The sequence below is a fragment of the Rattus rattus genome, chromosome 6, assembly GCF_011064425.1.
Source record: "Rattus rattus isolate New Zealand chromosome 6, Rrattus_CSIRO_v1, whole genome shotgun sequence".
NCBI classification, from domain to species: Eukaryota; Metazoa; Chordata; class Mammalia; order Rodentia; family Muridae; genus Rattus; species Rattus rattus.
The window spans coordinates 73,840,663-73,853,228 of record NC_046159.1 but is presented as its reverse complement, the minus strand read 5'-3'; the positions used below and the strand labels follow the sequence as shown (position 1 = coordinate 73,853,228).

Here is a 12,566-nt window from a genome sequence, read left to right as displayed (position 1 = left end):
AGACCAATCTTATAGAGGCATTTTCTCCACTGTGGTTCCGTCCTCTCAGAAGTCTAGGCCTTTATCAAGTTGACAAAAAGCCGGCACAAGCCCAAATTCAGTTTCCAGCATTATACAGAAAAGAGTGAGAGACTGCAGCTTTCTTTCTTTTTTTGAGGAGAAAGGGGTTGGAGTTAAGGCAGGGTCTCACTGTGTAGTCCAGGTTGACCTTGAACCAAATTCTGAGATTATAGACATACGCCACCCATGCCCAACAGTGATAATGTGTTCATTATATTATAAAGTGATAAAGTCACATTCAGTTGCTATGCATGTACATGTTTGTGAACAAATCAGAATTAGTAACTACGAATGGCACACTCTACATGTGGGTGCACACACACACACACTTGTGTTCATGTTTGTGACAGGATCTCATTCGTGCAGCCTAGGCTGGCTTCAAACTAACCATGCAACTGTCTCAGCTTCTCAGTGCTAGGATTATAGGTGTGTGCCACCATGCCCTGCTCTAGGTACTTCTGTTCAAAGGTGTTTCAGCTGACCAGTGTGGTGGTGCATGCCTGTAACCCTGGTACATACGGCTGAGGCAGGAAGCCCCTGTGCCGATCAGGATGAAGGCAGGTGGGGAAAACACTTCTCTCTGCCAACAGCAGCGTTTCATTGCTGTCTGCTGTCTATGCACCTGTCTGTCAATGCACCTGTTTGAAACAGAAATGCTCATCTCCTGGGGATAACCGTGCCTAAAATAAAACAAAACTCTAAGTAAGCATCGACTAACAACAGAGTTGTTTGCTCTTTTTAGGAGGAAAGGGGGGCAGGAACAGTGCAAAACCAGAAAACAGCATGCTGTGTTTAAAGTCTAAGTGATGAAATGATAAAAGCAGCCATCTAGTACAAGTTAGCTGCAGATGTGTACACACTAGGAAGGTCATCATAAACACATCCTTACTAAAAGTAAGGATTGCCTGCGCGCAAATAAATAAATAAATATGCCCCAAGACACAGAGAAATAAGAGTCAAAAACATTTAGTCTATTGAAATGTACATATTTAATTTATTGACTGATTGATGGAGACAGGATCTCACTATGTAGTCCTGGCTTGCCTAGATATCACTATGTAGATCAGGCTAGCCTTGAACCCATAGATTTCTTGTTTGCCTGTTTCCTGAGTGCTGGGATTGAAAAGTGTGCCACCATGCCTAGCCCATCAACCAAGATTTTGTTTTTTAATTACGTGTGTGTGTGTGTGTGTGTGTGTGTGTGTGTGTGTGTGTGTGTGTGTGTGGTCAGCCATTCATGTACTTGCCAAGACATGATGATGGTGACGGTCGGGATAATTTGAGGTTCTCTCCTTTCACCATATTGGTTTGGATCAAACTAAGTTTCTCAGGTTTGACAGCAAGTGCCTACAGTAAGCTACCATGACAGCTCTGGTCTCTATTCAGATATAAGTGTGGTCCAAAGGCTACCCAGGGACCTTCAAAGAAAAAATGCACTACAGAATGAATTATTATCTATAAATTAAAATTTTAAGGTTGAAACTACCTACATTTCAATTACCAAAGAAAAAGCAGATCAGATTTCACCTCGGGGGGGTCCTTCTGAAACCTTAAAACACAAGTCTTAGCTACTGGTTGTCCTACAAAAGTGACTCATTAACCAGGGAGCACAGTCTACTATGCCTGGCTCCATAGTCATCCCAACACACACTCAGAGGCACAGTTGTAGGTTGGTTTCGTTATCAACATTCTTTTGAGGAAGTTTTGTGGGTGCCCTGTCAACAGGAAGGAGTGGCAAATGAGATGTGTCCCAGGACACCTGAACCTTCCTGCCACATGCAAGTCTAAATATAATACAAGCTATTTGTTCCTCACAGAGCTGTCACTCTCCCTTGTGCACCAGAAATTTTCACTGACATATTCAAAACACAAACAAAGCAACACAACACATTGGTTTATAGACCCCTTCAGATCAGAAAAAGTTCATGATATCAGAACAAGCCAGAATGCAAGGAGATCTGTAACGTGTAAGGAGTTTGCACTTTTAATAAAAATTTAGTGTTAGTTCATATGGGCTATGTGCATATGTGTATTTGGGGGATGGGAGGGAGTATACATGTATGTCTGCATGTGGAGGTCAGAGGTCAACATTGAGTATCTTCTTCAATCACTCTGGACCTCCTGTTCAAGACTGTTCACTGATCAAGTGAGTAGCTGACCAGAAAGTCTTGATGTCTTCCAGTCTACTCTTCCTCAGCTCTGAGATTTTAGGATTAAACCATTTCAGCAGCTTTCACCTGGGTGCCAGGGCATCCCAACTCCAGTCCTCATATTTATGTAGCAAAAACTGGTTTACCTTGCTGACTTTATGCAGGCTTCTTCTACGTTTTTATCTGTTTGTTTTGCTTAGTTTTTAAGCAGGGTTTCATGGAATCCAAGCTGGTTTGGAAGTCACATGGATGTAGCCAACGAGGACCTTAAATTCTTAGATTTACCTCCTCCAACCCCAAGTGCTGGGGTCTGGCTACCATGTGTCTGGCTACCATGTGTCTGGCTTTGTTTATGTCTCCTGAGACAGGTTCTCACTGATGACCAGGCTAGTCTAGAAATCATCATTCTGAGTCAGTCTTTGGAATTCAGAGATTGCAGGCGTGCACTACTGTGTCTGGCTTCATATATGTTCTTGTCAGAGGCAGGAGGATATTTCTGAGTTCAGGGCCATTCCTGTCTACGTAATAAGACCCTGTTTCAAAAACAAACAAAGAAACAAACAACAACAACAGAGCAGTTCCTGGTAGGCCTGGGGATGAGGCCCGGTGGTAGAGCACATGCCTGGTGTGCACAAGACCTCACATTTAATCCTTAGCACCAAAGAGCTAGTCAGGCACCATAGCAAATGCCTATAAACCTAGCCCTCGGGAGGCTGAAACAGGAGGACTGTAAGTTCTAGGAGAGCCTGGGCTCCACAGCAAGACTTTGCTGAAGGAAGGGCAGGGAGGAAAGACAATGAGAATAGAAAGAGATGGAGAGAGGGGGAAGGAGGGAGGAAGACACAAACAGAGAAACAGAGACAGACAGACAAACAGACAGACAGAGAAATGAAAATATTTGAAGTAACAACCATGATGAATTTCATTAACTCTTGGCCCTCAGTACTATCCTCTTCCTGTCCTTGTGACTAATCAGGACGGGCACTGGGCACTTGCGCACATCTGAAGCGTGTCTCAGGAGCAGCACTTGTGTGGACTGAATGGTCTACTCTGTTTAGCGGCTCCACTCTGTTCATCAACTGAAACTGACGATCACGGAGATGAGACTCGAAACGCCAGACATTTCCTCAGCAAGCAAGAACAGAACAAAGTAGGCTTTTCACGTCAAGGGAATCAGCTGGCAGTATTCATGACAAAAGTTGAGTTTTCAAGAGAAAATTAGAAAACTAGGTAGGCTGCCCCATGTGTGCAGGAGTAAACTGGCCTTTTCCTAGCACTTCGAAGGGTGTTTAAAGGCTGGGTAAGTAGCACAGTAGCAACCTAGCTTAGGTACAGGAAGCCTTCAATTCCTAACACCAAAAACCCAACCCAACCCAGGCCAGCCGTTTCTAATTAGATCAGCGATGTTAGTGATAACTGAATTTTCCTATTGTACTATGTATTAATAACGACTCTTTATTTCCTATGAAGTCAGAAAAATATGGATTTTTTTTTTTTGTAAAAGGCAAGATGGGCTAATGGATTTTACTGCAATGGAGTGTAACATTTTTACTGCCAGAGCTGTGAGATGGCTCAGCAATTAAGAGCACTTGCTGTTCTTGCAGAGGACTGGGGATTAGTTCCCAGCACCCATACTGGATTCCAGGTCCAAGGGACCCAACACCCTCTTCTGGCCTCTGGGCACAGCATAGATGAACACAAGGACACACACAAGCCCACGCGCGCGCGCGCGCGCACACACACACACACACACACACACTCACACACACAAATAAATAAAAATAAGGTCAGAGAGGTGCATTCCTTTAAACTCTGTGAGTTTGAGGCCAGCAGGTCTACTACACAGCAAGTTCCAAGGCAGCCAGAGGTACATGGTGAGCCCCTGACACAAAGAAAACAAAATAAAACAACAAATAAAAAATATTCCTTAAAATGTTAATGGCTTTAGATTCAGACTCCTTCAGATACTTGTTCTGGGGCAGTATCAAAACAAAGCAAAAGGCCACTAAGATACTCCTCCCTTTGACCGATGTAGGTGGTTGAATTTTCTTCATATAATCGAAACATAAGTAAATATAATTTTTGTTTGTTCTTTTGGGGTTTTTCTGAGACAGGTCTCATATATTTCAGCTGGTCTTGAAGTCATGAATAGCCAAGGCTGGCCTCTATCTCCCCATGAAGGGACCATGGGCATTTGCTATCATATCTGGCAACAATGCAGTATATTTAATAAAGAAGCAGCTATACAAATCTAGTTGTCACCGGGTGGTGGCAGCGGCGTGCGCTCCTTTAATCCCAGAGCTTAGGAGGCAGAGGCAGGCAGATCTTTGTGAGTTCAAGGTCAGTCAGAGGTACACAGAGAAACCCTGTCTTGAAGAACCCGGGGGAAAGGGGGGGGTTGCAAACATGTAAGAAGAGTGTCTCTTTCGTATTGATAGCATGCTGTGCTATCATGTATTGGGTTTATTATTAACTAGTAAATCTTTTAGGAGTTCTCTCTCCTCCCTTCCCCTCTTCTCTCTCTTGTTTTACTTCCATACAGAATCTTACTGTATAGCTCCAGCTTGTCTAAAACTCACATAGACCAGGATGGTCTTGAACTCACAGAGATCCATCTACCTGCACAATTTATTTTATTTTATTTTTAATGTAAATACAGATATATAGCTGGGTGTGCTGGTACATGCCTATAACCCCAACACTCAGAAGGCTGAGGCAGAAGAATATAAATACAAGGCTATCCTGGGATACCAATGCAAGGCTATCCTGGGATACCTAGTAAGACTGTTTCAGAAAACATAGAAAAGGCCCCAAGACAGATACATACAATACATCCAGACAAGTCTTTATCATACTCCAAGTAAATCACAGCTGAATTTCAATTTTCAACATTTTATACAATGGGATTGACTTAGCAACACCAGGAAGAGTACTATAAGGAACATCAAGTATATGACACTGAGAACAATGTCAGTAACATATCTATATATTAAGCTATCATTATCATAAAATGATCTATGCTTTTAGATTTTCTTTTTCTTACAAAGTAGACAATTTAAGACTAGATAATATATAGTGAGTTTTTATTTCTGTTTTTTAATTTTTGGAGGCCTGGAGACTTTTAGTTCTAGCACCTATACAGAGTGGCTTACAACATTTTGTAATTTCAGCTCCAGGAGATACAACACGCTTTTCTGGCTTCTGGATATACATAGGCAAGGCACATGCACACACTCAAACACACACACAAAATGTAATTTTTTTACATTTATTAATTGATTTGTTTGTGCATGGGGTGGGTGGGTTGCAGCCACAGGGTGCATGTGGAGGTCAGAAGACAACATTTGGGAATCCATTTTTTCATCATGTGGACCCTGGGTTTGAACTCAGGTTGTCAGACTTGGGTAGTAGCAGCTTTACCCACTGAGCATTTTTGGCTATCCTTAAACCTGCTATGCAGCTGAAGATGACCCTGAGCACTTGCTCAGAGGTGGCACGACTCATTAGTACAGCTCTTTGTACTAACAAACACTTGGCCATGCCATCAGCCAACCCAATTTTGTGTGTGGATTTTCTGTTTACAAATACACACATGCATTGAATCACACGACACACTAAAATTACCTCAGATATAAGTGGTTTATGATCTCAATTTGCTGATCATCTTTTACATCAAGTTTAAAAATGAGGAAAATTCTAGAAGAGCACAAATAAACATGTTTAGTGAGAGTAACACTAATCATATGAATACCTTTTTTTTTCTTTTTGGCTTTTGAGACAGGGTTTCTCTGTATAGCCCTAACTGCCCTGGAACATGCTTTGTAGACGAGGGTGGCTTTGAACTGCCTGTCTCTGCTTCCTGAGTGGTGAGATTAAAGGTGTGTGCCAGCACCACCAGGCCTGAATATCATTCTTATATTTTTGGTTATGAGTCAAGCCTTTAATGGCTGAGCCATCTCTCCAGCCCCTGAATACCATTCTTAAAACTTGATTTCAGTTTAAAGAAAGTCAACTTGCTCTTAGTGTTAGTTCTTCTTATAAACAGAATCTCACTAGTCTCAAAACACACTTCTTCATACTGTCTGACAAAAATAAGAGCGTGACGAACACTGCTCGATGCTCCAAGTCTAGCAAACGGGGAGTGTGGAGATTCGGCAAGACTGTCCCTACGTCACCCCTTCCCTCAGTGCAGCAGAACGATCCAGGCTGGGTTTGCTGGAAGACACAGGATGTGTAGTTACAGAAAGGAGGCTGGTAGCGGTGTATCCAGTGCACACGTCCACGAGCATTAATGTCATTCTTAAACCCCTCATGTCAGCATTTGTCTCTTCCCAACTTTTTAAAGACACGACTACTGTCAGGGTGTCCACACCTAGGGACGATTAGAAGTGGGAGGAGACAGGCGACTGACTGCATGTCAACTGCCACACTCCAGAGATGGATTTATTTACAGACTAAAGCTCAGAAGGAAGAGGCAACCCAGAGGCAAGACTAAATACTGAAAAATAAGCTTATTTCCTCTGGGCCCCTCTCCATCCCATCTCACTGGAGTGGGCTATTCCTCACCGCGGAAGAACTCGCTGCTAAGGGGCAGAGTCAGAATAGTTTTGGAAGCGTGGTTTCAATCTGTGCTCTTCACATTCTAGAGCTAAGTACAGGTTTTCTGCAATTAATAAAATTCAATGAAATGTGGTACATTTAGGGCTGGAGAGATCGCTTGGTGGTGCCTGTCATATAGACCAGACCTGATGAGTGGAGTTCAATCCCTAGAACCCACAGCGGAAGGAGAGAACTGACTCCACAAGGTTGACCTACGACCTCCACATGTGCAACATGGCATATGTGCCTATGTGCTTGGGTCCTCTCTCTCCTCCACATTAATTACGCACACGCACACGCACACACACAAGCACACGCACATTTTTAAGTGACCGGGTTTGGAACACATAAAAAAGAATATTAGGATGTACAGCACTTAAAAAATGTAGAAAATAACAAAGCATTGGATTCTGCAACATGGATTTCTAACTAGAAATTTCCAACTATTGTTACTCCTTGGAGATCCTATGATGACCATAAGAAAAGATGATCATGTTATCCATCAGATAATGTGTTACATGACATAGCAGACGCAGTTCCTCAGTTACTAATATGATTAACACACTTAACGCCTGCAGCGGTCCTAAGAAGTGGGTGCTGTCATCCGCCCCATTTTACAGAGAGGAGAAGTGACTGTTCAAGTCTCTAATTGAGGCTCTAAGCTCAGGCTTCACAAGAATCAGCAGCGATTCTCCTTACAACCCGAGTTTTCTTACCTCTGGCTTGCTAAGGCTAGATGAAACCAAGGAACCAGATCCCACGTCCAAATCCCACTGCTTTTTCCCATGATTCTCGGCATCCAGTGCGGCAATTCGTCCATCTAAAGTGCTGATGATTACTAAGGACCTGTAAAAAGGAATAGAACAAAATTGGAAAGCAATCTAAGACACCTTGCACTTAGTTCATGTCTGAAAGAAACTTGGTCCCATCCAGCAGTAAGAAAAGCAGAGAGACCACTGCCCCTCAACATTTACGTTCTTGCCACCAATCTGTCTCTAGAGCAGGACAACAAACTTCACTATACCCTTTATTTGCTCAAGTCTCTGATGAAAAGCTCCCAATTCCTAGTTCTCCCTTCCTCCCACATCCTTACACCCCTGGCTGAGTCCTCTCCTCTTCCCTTTCCCCACCTCCTGAGATCCATTCCTTGGCAATCCCCTCCCCCAACCTTCTTGTATGTGTGCACATGAACATCTGTGTGGAGGTCAGAGTCACAGGGGTTTCTCTGTCTCTGCCTCCCCAGGGTTTTGGATTATGGTAGTGTCCCACCACACTGGGTCCTCATGCTCACACAGTAAGCCTTTATCGACCGAGTCCTGGCCCCTCCCTAAACTTTCACTCAGATGCTTGCTTTCCTAGAACTTTAAGAATACTGCTTCCCTATGGAAGAGAGGACAGTCTGCTATCATGAGTCTTGACTACCAGGTTTTTATCTCTTTGCTACTTCTGGCTTATTTTCTTCTACTTCTCCCTCAAAATAAGGTCAGACTGTCCCATCCACCACCTCTCCTAATGGTCCAGTGCTAATCCTTACAAAGGTCACCAGATTATTCCTGGATAGTTTAGCTGCTTACTGCCTTATTACCTTATATTATTTCACCTCGTTCTCTGAGTTTTTCTACCTTGCACCAGTCCCTCCTGTCAGACCCCTGACTCTGTCAGGACCACATTTCAAGCATGTTGTCACAGCCACCAGCCCTTCTCCTTCCTGCTTCCTTCCTCCTCTTTGACCCCAAACAAACTCTTTTTTTTTAATTTTTAATTTTTATTCTTTACATATATTACATACACATTTCCCCTACCTCAACTCTCGAAACTTTTCTGGCTGCATGAGCAGGTTAAAGTCACTGATCCTGTGACCCTTAGTACCATCTGGCCCTCACCTCTCTTTCTTATCCACAACTGTGAGAGAAATATTTCAGTTGTTTCTAGCCTCCCAGTCTACGGTACTTTACTAGAGCAGCCTGAATACACAAGACTAGGATTCAATCTGCTGTAATTCCCTCCAACTGAAAATCAGAACAGGCGGGGGCTGGTGGATATGCCTATATTTCCAGCATCTGGGAAGCTGAGGGAAACTGAAGCAGGACAATTAAGAGCTTAAGGCCAACTTAGGCCTCACAGAAAGGCCCTGTCTCAGAGACCCCTCTCAAAGAATCCGAAAACTCCAAATACTAAATTAAGCAAAACCAACCAACCAACCAACCAAACAAACAAACAAACAAACAACCAAACCACTCTCTTATATCTCCCCTCCAGTCCCTTACTTGCTTCTTTTTACAACCTAACTCCCACAATACTAAAGCCGTTCTTACTGGAGTCACTACTGATCTTCACAGTGGCAAACACTCAGGGCCAACTATCAGTCCTGTACTTTGTGAAGCATACATTTTAAAAAATATTTATTCTTTACATATACATCGCAACCACACTTTCCCCTACCTCAACTCTTAAACATACTTTTTATGTGGTTTCTAAGATACCATATTTCCTAATTTATTTATTTGTTTGTTTGTTTGTTCACGGAGGCAGGGTCTTTCTAAGTAGCCATATCGCCCTGGTTTTCCAGGAATTAGTTACATAGACTTGACCAGTCTCAAACTCAGAGAGCCACCTGCTTCTGTTTCCTGAATACTGGGACTAAAAGTGTGCTACCATGCCTGGTTATTTTCCTATTTTATTTTATTTTTTTTTCTTCTTTTCAAGACTGGGTTTCTCAGTGTAGCCCTGCTGTCCTGGAACCCAATTTGTAGGCCAGGATGGCTTTGAATTCACAGAGATCCATCCGGGATTAAAAGGGTGTTCCACAGCAGCCTGCCCCGCCCCTGCCCCACCCCCGCCCCACCCCTTCCCCACCCCCTGCCCCAAAAGGCAGACCATTGCAGAAAACCACAACCAATCAAAATGCAGAGAACAAGCGATCAGGGATCTTGTGGTACACAGACCCAAGCACTACACCTACATCATACCTCCTGAGGCTCAGGGATTATTTCAGAAGAGGAAGTAAAAAAGTTTGTAAGAATCTGAGGAACAGGAAGTTTGCTGTGAAATTGTATCTCCTAGAAATGTCAGAGAAGCTACACCCTGAAGTCCCACCAATATGGCTGCCTAAACAAGACCTGCACAAGGATGACACCAATGGACAAGATAACAATGGAAGGGGGAGAGCTCGAAGGGCTTCAACCCTAAAGAAAAAACTACTGGAGAAAGCTGAGAGTGGGAGAACGTCTTCCCAGGAAGAGCTCCCCAACTCCTGCAAGTGATTACCCAATACCAAGTGGTCAGCCCTGACACTGAGATGTAACTTTATATGAACTGGACAGGTTGTATTTATATATTTAGGATTGTATGTGAGTGTGTGTGTGTGTGCGTGTGTGTAAAAAGGCCATAAGTCTGAGAGAGGAAAGGGGCCTGGGGTAAGTGAGAAGAACTGGAGGAGGGAAAGGGAAGAGTTTGAAAAACTATGTAGGGCTGGAGAGGTGGCTCAGTGGTTAAGAGCACTGACTGCTCTTCCAGAGGTCATGAGTTCAATTCCCAGCAACCACATGGTGGCTCACAACCATCTGTGATGAGATCTGATGCTCTCTTCTGGCCTGTAGTCACATATGCAGGCAGAATGCTGTACATAAAATAAATAAATAAATCTTTTTTAAAAAAAAAGAAAAACTATGTAATTATAAAAATTTTGAAAAATGAAAAAATTATTTTTTCACTCAAGTCTCTGATCCTCTTTCTCAGTTTTGTTTTCTGGTTCCTCTTTATCTTTCTAGTCTCTTAAAATAGTTTCTCCCTGTGTTTAACTACTTTGTGCTGGCAATTCCCAATTTTTCATCTCTGGCTCTAGGCCTTTCCCCGGGATACACATGTCTGTCTACTATAATGAAGTTACCTAACGGGCTTCTTGGCTAATCAAAGTTGCTATATCCAAAGTCAAGACGACTATGTGAGTCCTTCAAATGTTCAATGATTTTTCTTACTGTTGTCTCTTTTTGCTTGGGGCATACATCCTAGATACACAGCAGACTATAAATGCACATTGGATGAAAGAAAGTGTGGAACGCTGTTTTCGACTCCTAGTTGAACACTAGGAATCACTGGGCTTATTTGCCAGCTTTAAAAACCGTGCAAGGGTATGGCGGGCTCAGCTGGTAACGATGCTTGAGGACTGCTCAACATCCTGAGTTTGAATCCTGGGACCCACATGGTCTGGGGACAGTGAACTCCTGAAGGCTGTCACTGATCTTCAAATGTGTGTGCTGAAGCACACGCTGCAGGAGCACAGACACACAAAACAAACACGTAGATAAAAAACGTAAATCTTTTAAAAAGACCGTGCCAATTCCAAATATATAATTACATTCCTGTTTAGAATTATGAGGCACAACTTCCCTCCTTACGTGGCATTTGATATACAGTGCATACAAAGCAAAGCTATGAATTAGCCAGGGAAATAAGTTAATATAAACCCAGCTGAAGTCTCACACAGCACAATTTGTAAGGTATTTTGGTACAGCCCATGATCCCAGCGTTCAGAAGACAGAAGGATCTCCAGAGAACCAGCCTGGGCAACATATCAAGTTAAAGGCCAGCCTGAGCTACATAGCAAAACCCTGTCTAAAAAAGTCCCCAAAACATATAAGATAAATGAAATCGCCAAATTATGCATTAATTTTCTTATTTTGAATTTTACAGTGGTAAGCCTTTAACTAATTTGGGAAAATAAAGATTTTGCTACATAACTTCAGATGACAAACCACAGAAAAGGACCAGTTCAATTCCTTGTAAACTTTCTACCTGTTGTCCAAGCTGGTCTAGATCTCCTAATGTCAAGACACACACAGACACAGACACAGACAGAGACACAGACAGAGACACAGGCACAGGCACAGACACACACACACACACAGATACACACAGACACAGACACAGACAGAGACACAGACAGAGACACAGACACACACACAGACACAGACACACACACACACACAGATACACACACACACAGACACAGACACAGACACACACACACACACACACACACAGACACAGACACAGACACAGACACAGACACAGACACAGACACAGGCACAGGCACAGGCACAGACACACACACACACAGATACACACAGACACAGACACAGACACACACACACACACAGACACACACAGACACACAGAGACACACACACACACAGACACAGACACAGACACAGGCACAGACACAGGCACAGGCACACACACACACACACACACACACACAGACACACACAGACACAGACACACACACACACACACACACACACACACACACACGCACGCCTCATGAGTGCTCTGAGAGTGTTACAAAAACAAAACAAAACAAACCCTCGAGACCTTCTGTGCTACAGGCTGGGTGTGTGACAAGTTGGCTGTCACCAACTAGGAGTGTTCACTGTGGCTCCTTCCCTCGTGCTACAGCTGCAATTGAGAAGCATCACTGGGACAATGCAGACATGAGGGTCTGTAGATCACCGAATTATGTCATGGATGCACGCTCGCTGCCCCTGACTGAAAGAGCAGCAAGCAGCCACACTCTACAAGTCAAAGAGCTTGGCTGAGTGCAGGGATAACAGGGGACAGAGGGAGGAAAAGAGGGAGAAATAGGAAGGCATTTATCGCCCCACGAATGCTCTATTTCAAACAAGATAAAAACCCTTAGCTTACTGAAGAGTCAAAGAATTCACAGGTAGGGCCTGGAAGTCAGACCCAGTACACATC

At 43.4% G+C, this 12,566-nt stretch overlaps 1 protein-coding gene across 1 annotated transcript in view; it reads right to left on the bottom strand.

The window, feature by feature from the left end:
* The window catches only part of Eif2ak3 (eukaryotic translation initiation factor 2 alpha kinase 3), a 61,071-nt gene that overhangs the window by 39,677 nt on the left and 8,828 nt on the right, over window positions 1–12,566 (bottom strand). Inside the window, exon 2 of the mRNA XM_032906335.1 lies at window positions 7,526–7,655. Within this exon, the coding sequence (XP_032762226.1) occupies window positions 7,526–7,655 (130 nt within the window). The remainder of the gene's footprint in view (window positions 1–7,525; window positions 7,656–12,566) is intronic.